Below are 13,934 nucleotides of genomic sequence, written 5' to 3'. Positions count from 1 at the left end.
CGTTTCCTGCACTCTGGGAGGATCGATTACTTGACTACAACTTATTCTAAAGTGACAAAGCAGAGCCGCGCCATTTGCCGGCAGGTTCTCCTGCCGAGGCGGCGTGCACTTCGCGGGGCGGAGGCAGAACCACGTCGGTTTCAAAGGGAGACCCACCTGATAGCCGCTCTTTCCCGGTAGTCCAAATCATAGCCACGCATCGCCTCCACGCAAGCGTCTCGGGAGCCCCCTTGCTGCTGCAGGCGGGAAGCCACGGGGAACTGGTGCACTGAAGCGTTGGCCTGCGAGGTGGTGTGGTACGGGGGAGGGACGCTGCTGCTCGTCTCGCTGCGGTAGTCGCTGTCTCTGTCATCCACAGCGCTGTCGTGGTCTTCCAACGCTACAAGACAAAAGGCGTTTGAGCCCAGCGGCGAATCCCAGTCCCAGCCCGAGACAGGCCCACGCCCGCCTCAACTCCACACGTTTCGTCTTAGAGAAAAGGGAAAGGAGCCGCTGGGGCAGGGCCCTGCTCACTCGGGAAAGATCCTGCGCGGGCTGAGGGGCTGCGTCGTGAGGGAAGGTGCTCTCTGGGGTGCCCCCAAGCGCATCCCGCCAAAAGGCCGTTGAGTGGCTGATAGAAGAACGCAGAGCACAAATGCGAAAGGAAAGGAAGTGAACGAACTTCTCCGCTGCTTCTGTCCCCTTCAGCTTTTCAGCACAAGGCCCCTTCTCTCCTCCCAAAGCCCTCACTGGGGGGGGGGGTGCTTCCAGCCGGAGGGCTCCTAGCATTACCAATTAGAATCCACTGCGCTGCTGCTCCATCTTCTCTTACTGCATGGATTTTCTACAGTAAGGAAAAAAGGTGGAAGCAGCAGCAAGAAAACACGGGAGATTACGAGTGGAAGACAACCATGGCAGGAGCCCTAGCAAAACGCTGTGAATGAGGCAGGGCAATTGCACCTCAAGGGCCTTGTCGGGGAGCACCCGGCTAAGGCAGGATTTCCCTGATCAGGGCTGAGGAAGGATCATCGGTGGAAGGGGATGGCGGGTGTGGGAGTCAGGGGAGAGCAGCGTCTGAGCACCTGCGTTCAGTCCTGGACATTTCAGTTTAGGGATATTCCAGAAGGTGTCTATTGAAACAAATGACACCACTCGTAGATGCTGCCTGAGAGCAAAGAACGGATTCTGCTGGACACTCAGCCTCTAACTTGAAGGCAGCTTAACCATTCTTGGGGCCCAGGGGGCGGGGGGGGCGGGCGGGCGAAAGAGTGGCTCAGGATCACCTCCCCTAACTGGCAGGGGCTCTCTAGGGTCTTCCCCAGCCCTGTCTGGAGATGCCGAATCGGGGACCGTCCTCACACCAAGCGGGGGCTCCGCTGCTGAGCTACAGTCTCCTTGCAAGGGCTCATGCTGTGACTAGGAAGCAGAGTGGGGGAAACGTTCCTGGAGCATTTTTCTCTTTTTGGCTGAGAAAGTGAGAATGGTTAGGAGCTCCATCAACATTTGCAGAGTTCAAGAGAGGAACCCTGGGAAGATAACTTTGCACATCTACTCATTCTAACCAGCACGACATTACTGAGGGGTGGCAGTCAAACAAAGGCACTGCAGAAGAGCGCTGGCTCAAGCCAGGATGCGTGCCGCTGTCCCCGACAACTGCATAGGACGTTGCCAACAGCCCCTCCTTTTCTTTCATAAACATACAGAAATTGTGACCTGAAAGTTGTCCAGCGGGTAGGAGGAGGCTCTGCGGCTTATAAACTGTTTAGTTCCAAACACTTCTCATTGATTTAATCAAGGGTCAGTTTCTAGAGAATCAAGCCCTCCCCTCCCCAACATAAAGCAGGATTCTGACATGCATCACCATAAGGCAGTCAACACAAGAACAGGAAGCATCTCTGGCTGAGAATAACTTCAAACAGGCTCCTCCGAAGAAATTTGATTGTCCATGCTGGAAATGACAGAATCTCCCACTTTAGAAGCGGCTTAGAGCAGAAGTGTTCTTGTTAGTCTCCGTCCTTTGGGCACTGACATTTTTGGATTCACAGAAAGGTGTTCATCTTTTATGCCTAGTGGAATATAAATGAAGGGCCGCTCCTTCAAGTAAGAGCCACCACCATTTTGTTTTTGAGAAGGAGACACCTCACTGTTCCCAAAAGGGCATCCCTCAGATGCTGGGGCCAGAGTCTCTTGGGGTGGCTTCCTGAGGGATAAGGAGCTTCCACTTCAGCACTTGCGAGAATTTAGCAGCATCCCAAGATGAGATCGCCACCCGAAAGTCCCAAGCGCTCCTGCTGTGCGAGGACGGTTTTGGTAGGTCCACGGAAAATCCAGCCAATTGATTCCCCAGCACTGCTGTGACAACAATAATGACTACCACTGGAAGCCAGCCAGCTGGGAAACATCGATTAGAGCGTTCCCATTACCATTCCAGGGCATAAGCCCAGTGGCATGTCAGCCTCAGTTGAGCAGCTCAACCCACTGGGATCAACAAGAGCTCCCATTTAAGCCAACGAGGTTTGCTGACAAGGATCCCCTGGAGGACAATGCACCTTGGGTAGGTTTTCTGGAAAGGCGGTCTCCATAATTTGATGCGTCCCCCACCCCAGGGGTTATTTTCACAACTCACACTATACTGCTTTAAAATGTACAGAAGCATCTATGTGCTGCCAGCAAGAACGAGAACCAGCTTGCTCAGTTACCTCTGCCCCTGTGGCAACCATGGTCAGGCAGGAAACCTTGACCACCACGAGATTGTACCAAGCAGCCGTGGCCAAGCAGCCATATTTATTATTCCCAGGAGCCCTTTTGCATCTCTACATGGACAAAAGAAGCACCTGGATGCTCCTCTTGTTGTGGCACATTCATTGGGCCAAATCCCCTTCACTGAACAAATCACAGAATCATAGAAGAGTAGAGTTGGAAGGGGCCTCTAAGGCCATCGAGTCCAACCCCCTGCTCAGTGCAGGAATCCACCTCAAAGCATCCCTGACAGATGGCTATCCAGCTGCCTCTTTTAGGCCTCTAGCATGAGAGAGCCCACAACCTCCCTAAGTCATGGGTTCCATTGTCGTACTGCTCTAGCAGTCAGGAAGTTTTTCCTGATGTCCAGCTGGAATCTAGCTTCCTGTCACTTGAGCCCATTATTCCGTGTCCTGCACTCTGGGAGGATCGAGAAGAGATCCTGGCCCTCCTCTGTGTGACAACCTTTTAAGTATTTGAAGAGTGCTCTCATGTCTCCCCTCAGCCTTCTCTTCTCCAGGCTGAACATGCCCAGTTCTTTCAGTCTCTCCTCATAGGGCTTTGTTTCCAGACCCCTGATCATCCTCGTTGCCCTCCTCTGAATTGGTTCTTGTTCTTGCTGGTAGCATGGTGAAGCTACATTCGCCAGCAGCATGCAGCTCTCCTGATGCATCCTGGAGGCATTCTATGCAACCATCATGGCTGAACACCATATCTGCGGAGGAGACGAGGTATTCTGCACTGAAATTTGGGACCATGCCAGAAAGCAAGAAGGGTTGTGTGGTGGTGGTGGTGGTGGTAGTACACCCTCAGGGGCGATGTTTGAATACACAACCTCACCGAGAATGGCCCATTGTTCCATGAGCATTAAGCCATTGGCTGTGGCAGACGATGAGGGGTGAAGGTCTCCCATGTGGACGGGTGTGTAGAACTATTGCATTCCAAGAGGCCTGAAGAAGCAGTGGTGCATTTATTCATACACAAGGTGGCTCATTAGAAACCTTGCCGGTACCAAAATTGCAATTTTGTTCCTCCCAGATAAAGGAGACTAACAAACATTTCCCAAAACAGCTTGGGAAATGTTTTCAAGGTAAGAATGCAGTATCAGTGTTTTGTATGTTAAAAACAAGAATGGAGTAACTTTTAAGCAGTTCCGTGTAGTGGACAAATCTAACAAGCCATCTAACAAGCCTTTGCTTTACACGGCATAATGTTAGTCAAGTAAGATTTATTCTCCCTTCCCAACTATCCCACACTCCAACCCATAAAAGAAGTTTCACACACAAAACTCTGAAAAATGAGTGACGTTTGGGGAGGCAAAAGGGGGCAGACTTTGAGGAAGGGGGGAAAGAAGCATGCTCCACTTTGCAAGACAACTTTGGCATTCATGCATACAGGCTAGCAATAATAATAATAATAATAATAATAATAATAATAATAATAATAATAGGGCACAGAGGCTCACATCATTCAGTGGCACTTCATAAAAGATCTATCATCTAGAGTCTAGAAAAGAGAGAGAAAGAGAGAGAAAGAGAGAGGGGGGGAGAGCAAGTGAGAAGCTACAGCAGCAGCTGGAGGTAGGAAAAGGCCCCCTCCAAGTAAGACTGAACAGCAAAATTGAAGTTGTTTTCTGAAACATTACAGGGCATTGCTCTGGTCTCAAAATATTGGTAGGTATTCTGTGGCTACTGCTTTGTTGCAGCTACGCTTTATGTCCATCACGGGCTCCCTTGCAAGGGACCGTCCAGCCCACTAGCAATGCTGGCATGAAGGGGATGTGGAACTAGACAGAGGAACAACCCACAGGTAACGTCTTCTCACAAACTGGGCTGCGGGGGAGGCTCTCCTCAGGTTGCATGCCTTCCTAGACCACCAGCTTATCAGTACTGGGATCCTGCCAGTAAGCACTGGAACAGTATTTAATGGGATGGAGGGGGACTGATGAAGGCTCTCCAGTTTAAGGTCCACCTGCCTCTGCACGGCCATTTTAAAGGCTCACTACACTGGATAATCAGAGGCACAAACACTACAAGGCGGGAGGAGGAGGATGTGTCTTCAGCTAAGACGCTTCAAAACACGAACAGAATTGGTGGGTCTGGAGAATGCACCGGGTATCCTGGGGCAGCTTCCGTGGGGCCAGCGGGGCCCACACTGGAGGCCTACCTGGGACCCTAACGATTAAAAATTAAACGCAGCCCAGTAGCCAAAGAGCACTTGGCATCTAGTGGCCACACCACCTTCCCACAATGCCCTTGATGGGGCAGCCCTCCGCAAAGTCAAAATGCAGCCAGACTCAGCCAGCTGGTGCTGATTGCAGCATCGCTCAGAGGGCTGCTTGTCTTCTGGTGCTGCTAGGTCAGCCCGGATGGGGTGGGGGAGAGGCCACTTTGCCCAGGCACCCCTCAAACCTGGGAGTTGGGAGGATGAGCAATGCAGGGCCAGCGATCTCTCTGTTCTCCCACTGCTAGTCTATGAAACAAGTTCCTTTTTTTAAGAAACAAAAATACCAACATTTGCCATTCCAAAGGAGTCTGGAAACCTAATTACTCCCCCATTAGCCTTCAGAAAGTCACAAAATGCATCCTGAAATCTGGGCCATTGAATGCCAAGGTGGGAGGAGCGGGGGAACGGTGCTGCAAGAGCGCGCTTTAAACCTCCCTTCAACGAGGGAACAGCAGGAATCCGTATGACTGCCGCTGCGTGCCAAGAGCTGCGCCTCAACGTGCCAGTCAACAATAATGGATCCTGCCGAGAGAGAAAAGCTTGCATGGAAATAAAGCACTTGGCCATTCTCAAACTGCTGCTCACTGGAGAAAAGGAAGCGGCCTGCTCTGTCCCCTGCTGCTGCTGCTGCCACCACCGTCATCTCCACGGGCAGGCGCCCCGGAAGGAGGCGTGATCTACAGCAATGCCCATGCTGGAACCAGCTGCTTACCCTGGGAATCCAGTACACAACGCCTGCCTCTGCTGAAGTGATGCTTTGCACAAGCCCCAGGGTTACGCTTGTGAAACATGAGCTCAGGGGAATCTTCAGCCATCTCAAGGAATCGACCCTAAACCTACAGTCACTGTTCTTGGGGGAATTTGGCCCTGCACCATGGAGAAGGTGGGGGCTTCCCTTACCCACTACATACTTCACTGACTGAGTAGCGTGGAAGGGAATCGGCCTTCACTCTTCCAGGTAGAGGCCCTTCGGACCTCTGGACAGGATCCCCTCAGAACAAGGATAGGGTGCTGGTGGGGAAATGCCGCTTTAGGTCTTGTGCAGCAGAGAAGCACTGGGTAAACCTCGTAAGATCACCCAAATGGGCACAACTTTAACTTTCACGGCAAGGAAGCGTCTTGCTTCGGGGTTGCCAACTAACCACAGCCTGTTAAAAGAAAGAATCCTCCTCCTCCTCCTCCTCCCCTACCCAGCAAAGCAGAGGTTAGTTGGGATATTTCCGGAGGGACAATTATGTGTATCGTGAGAAAATGATACAAGACAGCGTAGACGAAAGAGATCAAATGAGGCGAGGAACAGACTCCTCATCCCACAGCACTGCAAATGCCACCCTTCACAGGACTTCAGACCAGAGTGGGCTCTGCTGTCCACACGCTGGACAAAGTCAATCAGCCCAGAAGGCAAGGGGCGGGCAGGGAGATGGGATCTCCTGCAGTGAGCCTCGTCCACGGCTAGAAGGTTATTCTATGTGAAAACCTCTCACAGCAACACAAGGCATAAGAGGAGGAGGACAGCAGGCCTGTCTCAGTGTTGAATGCTGCACACAGAGTTGACTTTAAAGAGCAATCTGAAGGCAGGAAAATCTTGCTTGCTTGGCCGCTGCCTGTCAAGCCAGGCTTTTGGAGATGCACCTGGTGCAAAAGGCAGACGTTACCACTCAAGAGTTATGGAGCACAGTAAGAAAGCCAAGCACCCCCTGTACGCCCCAGCTACCCTTCACGGTGCAAATGGGCCACAATGTGAAAAACGGAGGCTTCACTGAGAGCTGGCAGTGTGGACCCTGGTTGCCTCTTCTGTTAAAGGAGGGCGGGTAGAGTTTGTTGGAAGCAATCTAAAGAGATGGAGAAATACAAATAAATGCTTCATCATTTGTTGGCCAAAAGAGCTCCAGAGGCACAGATGAGGGTCAGGACTAGATCTTCAACCAAGGGAGCCCAGATTTTCAGAGTTTTTGTCAATGCACCAACTGGATCGATCAGAAGTGTGCCTCCTATTTTGCCCTAGTATCTGGCATTTAGAAGATAAGTAGTGACACAAACGCCACAGAGCGCCTCCTGCTTCCTGAACACACATCTCTTGCCTTTTTCCTGGGAATACAGGCACCGCGTGTCGCTAGACATCAGCGGGTGAGAGAAATCTCCCGTTCTAAGGATACTTTTCATCAGTTCACGTAGCAAGAAAGAGAGAAGGCTGGGCAGGCCACCCACAAGAATGAAATTCAGCGAAGATGAAATAGCAAAAGATCCAGTACATTTCCCACTTATGCATGAATATCCCAGCTATCCTCAGACTGGAGCATGGGGATGCGCTTCAGAACCACAGAACTAGCAAGAAGTTATTAAGGTGTTTACATACTCTGCTCTTTTCCCCATCCGAAATAACTCCAGGTGCCTGCATGTAACAAACGGAAGCAAGAAGATAGGAACAGGGGGGGAAATATAGAAAAACAAGATCAGTGAGAAAGGTTGTGAAATATCTTTGCTGGGGGAAATTTAAAACATGAAACGTTTTTATTTTTGCCAAACAATATCCCACATTTTCCAACAACTTACCACGTGTTGAGGGCATCTTAACTTCTTAAAAGATGGGAAATCATAAGTGAATGGTGAAGATTGCCCACTTAGCCTTTCAATGAATGCGCAGCACGTCCTTTAAGCTTTCTGTCCATTTTCCAATTCCCACCAAAAACCACTTATGAATTGTTTTGTGAAGTGCAGCGCTGGCAGACTCACGCTCTGCAGCAGCTCCTCTCAATCTCCTGAAGGACCCTCCGTCTCCAATATAACGTCCTTCTGATATCCACAGAGGCCCAGCGCAGGCCTCCGTCTTTCGCCCCTTCTCCCGTGTCCGTCCCCGGCAGCTCCGTTCTCCTTGCCCCTCCATCTCCCCCAGCGCATGTCATGACCTTTCCATGTTCATCCCTACACGATTCCCAAAGGACTGAACAGGCACAGACATCTCCATCCTCCATGAATTTGTGATAGTGAATTCTAAAAGTTAGTTGTGCATTACGCAAGTCACTCTCTTCTCTTTGTCCTAAACCTACCACCAACCCCTGAATGACCCCAAATGTCAACTTCCTTTATGAATAAATTAAATAGCACTGGTACAAATACAGATCCTTAAAGGAATCCAGTCTGTCCGTCCCCTCCACTGTGAAAATTGTGCCTTTGTTTATATTGGATAGTTGAAATTTATCTTATTCATAAAGGATTTTGAGTCAAAGATGAAAAGTGAAGTATAGTTTAAGGGGGGCACTTTCTTGGTTCTTTAATCTTCGTTTCATTGTGCAAAACGAACGCTAACTTTACAGAAACCAAAATGACTGAACATGATCACTGAAATTTTTATCCAACGGGATGTAGATAAAACCAACATTCACAAAAACCTGACTTTTGATGTCCTATCCTTAGCATGTTCATTTCATTCTCGGCACATATTGTTTCAAAAAAGCAAAAATCCTTTTACGATACTGCTACTTCTACTAAAGGTTCCTAAAGTACTGGCCAGGGGGCAAAGAGGCCAACCTTAAGGGACGCCTCACTTCCACACCCTTCTTCTGGATTCAGGCGCAAGCATTACCCACGGCGATCCTCCACACTGGGCATCCCTTTCTCAGGGAACATTTGGAGAGGCTTCCAGTTCTAACTTGCAGGTTTGAAGGAGCGGCTATTGCTGGGGCCATTGTCTGAGAGAGAATAAGAATAATCTCGAAGAATAAGAACACGAGAACATAGAAGTGCCCTGAGGCTGGATCAGACCCAGGGTCCATCTGGTCCAGCACTCTGTTCACACAGTGGCCAACCAGCCATCGGCCAGGGACCGACAAAGCAAGACATGGTGCAACAGCACCCTCCCACCCATGTTCCCCAGCAACTGGTGCACACAGGCTTCCTGCCTCAGATACTGGAGATAGAATCATAGAATCATAGAATAGTAGAGTTGGAAGGAGCCTATCAAATAGCACACAACCATCAGGGCTAGTAGCCATTGAAAGCCTTCTCCTCCAGGAATTTATCCAACCCCCTTTTAAAGCCATCCAAATGGGTGGCCATCACGACATCTTGTGGTAGTGGATTCCGTAATTTAACTATGTGCTGTGTGAAGCACTTCCTCTTATTTGTCCTGGATCTCCCACAAATCAGCTTCATGGGATGATGAATGGGCTCAGGTTAAAGGAAGCCAGATTCCAGCTGGACATCAGGAAAAACTTCCTGACTGTTAAAGCAGTACGACAATGGAACCAGTTACCTAGGGAGCTTGTGGGCTCTCCCACCCTGGAGGAATTCAAGAGGCAGCTGGACAACCACCTGTCAGGGATGCTTTAGGGTGGATTCCTGCATTGAGCAGGGGGTTGGACTCCATGGCCTTGTAGGCCCCTTCCAACTCTGCTATTCTATGATTCTATGAACCCATTGAGTTCTAGTATTTTGAGGGAGGGAGGAAAATGTCTCCCTATCCACATTCTCCATACCATACACAATTTTGTACACCTCTATCATGTCTCCCGTCAGCCTCCTTTTCTCCAAGCTAAACAATCCCAGTTGTTGTAACCTTCCCTCATAGGGGAGATGCTCCAGCCCCTGAATCATTTTAGTTGCCCTTTTCTGCACATTTTCCAGTTCTATAATATCCTTTTTTAGGTGTGGTGACCAGAACTGTACACAGTACTCTAAGCGTGGTCGCACCAGAGATTTGTATAAGGGCAGAATGATACTGGCAGTAAACAATGGGACAATGGAAAGGCTAGTAAGGAAGTAACAGCCCAGGGACCAGAAGGACAAGATTTCAGCAGTGAATGAGGAGAGATGGACGCTTTATCCAACTCGCAAACTCCAAACATCTGCTAATGCAGAACAGGGGACTTCTCATAAAGGGGAGGGTTTTCAAGAATCAAAAGCTTAGCTCAACAGATTTGGGCAGGGGGACAGGAGAGAACAACCTTGAAGTCACTTGGGACAGTAGCTTATCTGCATACATAAACAACATTTTAGGAAAGAGGGAGAGGTAAAATAAGAAGTGCTTGTTTAGCTCAAGTTTTTTTGTGTGTGTTTGTGAGTGACACCAAACTACACCAATCATGCCAATTGTTTGCACTGGTTCCTCGTTGCAACTCTGTCTTGCACCTGAGCAATGTCTTAGCAGTATTTTCCCCAACACCTCAAAGAACCACGCTGAAATGTTCAACAAAACAAGACAGTGATGCTTTTCATAGGCTAAATTCCTGAGCTACTATTCAACTGGAATACACACAGTTATGAACTTACTAAAACAGAGTTCTTTGTTTTTAGGAGTCTACGGAAGGAAACTACCTGCTGGGATCTTAAAGGCCCATCCAGTCCGGCTGGATTCCTCGCCCTTAAAACATGGAGCCAATCTCATCTTCAAATGTCTCCAGGGGAAAGAGGTCCCGACTTGTTTTTATGGCCCAGGCACGGCCCAATACTCAACGTGTGAACATGCCACTGGACCATTGTCTATTCCAGCCTCCCCAACCTGGGGCCCTTCAGATGTTTTGGACTTCAACTCCCCTCAGCTGCAACTGTGATAGCCAATGATCACGAATGCTGGGACATGCAGTCAGAACACCTGGAGGGCACCAGGTTGGGGAAGGCTGGCAGGGGCTCTTCAAGGTCTCCAAAATCCTCGTAACGGGAGATGTTGCCGGGATTGAATTCAGGACCTCCTGCCACCGAGCTGTGCCTCATCCCAAACCTTACACTTGAATCTAGCACTTCCCTTTTTTACTTGGGTCAACAGCAGTTCCTCGTCTGCTTTACAGCAGCTTTTCCTTCCCAGGCTGAATTTTCCTAGCTCCTTCAGCCTTTCCACACACTAGTCATGCATTTCAAGTATTTTTCATCGTAGTTGTTCTTTCCTAAAGTCTTTTGTTGGCATCCTTCCCAAAATCCCGTGACTAAAAACTGAAACTTGACAGCGTAATGCGACATCCCAGCAGCACAGGAAGCCAGCCTAAATGCGACTGATCACACATCAATATTATAACAGGTTGTGAACAAAGTGAAGAAGCCACTTTGAAAAAAGAAGCGGCTTCCTTTCAAAGAAGCAAATGCTGTTTTGTTGCAGACACACAAGCACACACACACCCGCTACAGACAGCACTCCGATTTCATGGGGTTTGCAAGCTACAGACCATCAAAACGACATTCTACAAACACCCAGAGCTAAAACCATCTCTGTCACTGCCATAGTTTATTAAAACACTTCCGACATTTTGCCCTCGGATGAGTCTCCATTATGTGGTGGGTGAAATATTCAGGAGACAATTTTAACTTCCAATTCGTGCTACACAAAAGCGCTGTCACCACCAGCAGGGAAGCTGACACAGAGGAAGAGAGCGTGGTGAAGAACTGATCTCAAGGGCTGAACGCCGCCTGCTCCCATAGCTGTGCTGCAAGGAGCTCTGATGGGGAACAAATATTATCCTTTTTTCTTTCTTTCTTTCTTTCTGGCTTTAAAGCTGCCCCAATCTTTCATCCTTCTATTATACCTCAAGTGTGCCTCCCAGACGGAGTGCACATTTCATTCATTATATTTCATTTATTGTACTTCACTCATTATATTGCTGTACTGCCCCATGGCCAAAGCTCACATAGCCACCAATCAAGCTTAACCAGCACAACCTGCACATGGAAAAGTCACACCAAGTGCCTCTGCAGTGATACCCGAGGTGGCCACCAACACCCTCTTGCCCCTCACTACTTCAGATGTATTTGTACTTGCAGCTGGGATGCAACTATGGTACTGGAAGGGCCGGATTACCACTAGTAAAGTAAGAGCACACATAAAGTAAGATGGACTGGAAATCACTCAAGAAGAGCTGTTGTCTCAGCAATATGTAGAGGCCTTCTGAAGGCTGCCAGGTCTGGACCTGCTGTTAAGGAGCTGTCTGCTTCTCAAAGGACCACTGCCCAATTCTGCAGCCATCAGCTCCTGAGGACTGCATCTGAGAGGTGCCCTCTGAGTCAAAGGACTCTGGTAAACCCACATCCTCTGGCTTGGAAAGGCCTGGAGTAGCAGGCAATGGGTTACTAAAAGAAGCCTCCTATCCCCTGAGAGCTCTTCTCTGAGCAAGAGATTGAGACCAGAGAACATGATGTCCAGCATACTACTTCAGCTTTAACACATTGTCCCGACTATATTCCCACTTGATAGAGATAATAGCAGAATCAATTAAATACTCTAAGCATTGTGGGATTTTTAAACTTTCTTTTTAGTAAAAAGGTTAAACCCTCTCTTAAACCCTCTCCCCCATGTAGGCGCCCTTTGAATCAAACAATCCCCTATAAAGATGGACTATGAGCCATCGTAAATATCATTCCTGATAGTATTACAGCACATAGAATCATAGAATAGTAGAGTTGGAAGGGGCCTATGAGGCCATCGAGTCCAACCCCCTGCTCAATGCAGGAATCCACCTTAAAGCATCCCTGACGGATGACTGTCCAGCTGCAACTTGAAGGCCTCTAGCGTAGGAGAGCCCACAAGCTCCCTAGGTAACTGGTTCCATTGTCGTACTGCTCTAACAGTCAGGAGGTTTTTCCTGATGTCCAGCCAGACCCTGGCTTCTTGCAACTTGAGCCCATTATTCCGTGTCCTGCACTCTGGCAGGATCGAGAAGAGATCCTGGCCCTCCTCTGTGTGACAACCTTTCAAGTCTTTGAAGAGTGCTGTCATGTCTCCCCTCAGTCTTCTCTTCTCCAGGCTAAACATGCCAAGTTCTTTCAGTCTCTCCTCATATGCCCAGTTCTTTCACTAAATGTTAGGCATTTTATTGGCTGCAATTTAAAGGCTGAGTTTTCCAGCAAATTTTGCTATAAAGCGGTATATAAATGTAATTAATACATAAATAAATTTGCTGTAATCATTGACAGTTGGACTTTCTTTCTTCTGCCTCGACTCTCGCGGCAAGGAGTAGTTTACGCGAAAGCAGTGGCATGAAACTCCTTGCATCTGAGGGTTCACCTTTCCCCGTGATCTTGTTTAAGCCTTGGCCATGTGGCCTTTGAATTACCAATGTATGATCCGCTGTTGGATTAGCTCCCTTAAGGCCTTTCAAGAATCTGCTCCTTTGATGGCCTGAGGGATCACGTCAGGAGTCATTCCCCTCCCTTGTCCGGGCTTGGAACCCAAGTATGGACTGACCTTCCCTTGTGTTCAGATCTGTGGAGATGGCGATGGGGAAACCACGTTGACGGAGATCTCCTCACGGTAGTAGTGATTAGCTTTTGGCACCTATAGCTATCGACCATCAGCTATATGATTTCTGAAGTGTGCAACCATTAAGCTTTACTTAATGGGATTTCCTGCAATAGAGAGGCTTGCCAGAACACGGGCTTGCGTGAGGCACCAGGAAACCTGACACGGGCCTCTCCCCATGTCTACTCTGGAAGCACTATTACAGGATCTAATAATGCCATCCACAATGTCAGGGGCTAATACACCTCCTCATCTTCTAGCGTGATGTTTGCTATCATCTGCCAGCGATGCCCTTCTGCATTCTGCATCTGGCAAAAAGGCCAGTCTCTTCACAAAAGAATAAATGGGCAAAACCCTGACATTTAGAAATGTCAGTATTCAACGGGCAACATTTCTGCCTCCGATTCCGGAGCAAAGAAACTTCAGTGGGAGATTAGAATAAGAGACTGTTGTGTTACATTTCATCAAGAGGTCAGCTTGAATCCATATAAAGGATTTTTTAAAATCACACTACATGTGTTAATTAGCTTACCTAGGTCCAGGATGATGGTGTGATCAGCAACAACTATTTTGAGAATGGCCACTGTTAATAATGTGATTGTCACTGTCAATACTTTCTGCATTTTACCCCTCTGACCTCACTCTGTACAATATATGTATAGCTCAGGGTGGAGGTACGGAATTTTAGACTTCCAACAGAGACCTTTGGCATGGCCAGAGGGCACATGACGCAGCCATCTTGCTAAAGCTAAGCAGGCCTGGGTCTGGT

General features: G+C 48.7%; 1 protein-coding gene across 7 annotated transcripts in view; it reads right to left on the bottom strand.

Annotated features, from left to right (window-relative positions):
- The window catches only part of UNC13B (unc-13 homolog B), a 225,236-nt gene that overhangs the window by 147,978 nt on the left and 63,324 nt on the right, over window positions 1-13,934 (bottom strand). For 5 of the 7 annotated variants that reach the window (XM_063128355.1, XM_063128352.1, XM_063128353.1 and 2 more), the window contains exons 8-9: window positions 7,301-7,336; window positions 157-379 (exon numbers count right to left, since the gene is read on the bottom strand). In XM_063128355.1, the coding sequence (XP_062984425.1) occupies window positions 157-379; window positions 7,301-7,336 (259 nt within the window). The remainder of the gene's footprint in view (window positions 1-156; window positions 380-7,300; window positions 7,337-13,934) is intronic. The other 2 variants (XM_063128354.1, XM_063128357.1) reach the window with 1 other exon arrangement.

Source organism: Elgaria multicarinata, chromosome 6 (genome assembly GCF_023053635.1).
Source record: "Elgaria multicarinata webbii isolate HBS135686 ecotype San Diego chromosome 6, rElgMul1.1.pri, whole genome shotgun sequence".
Taxonomy (NCBI): domain Eukaryota; kingdom Metazoa; phylum Chordata; class Lepidosauria; order Squamata; family Anguidae; genus Elgaria; species Elgaria multicarinata.
Note: the sequence above shows the minus strand (reverse complement) of the source record. Positions and strands in the feature narration are given on the sequence as shown.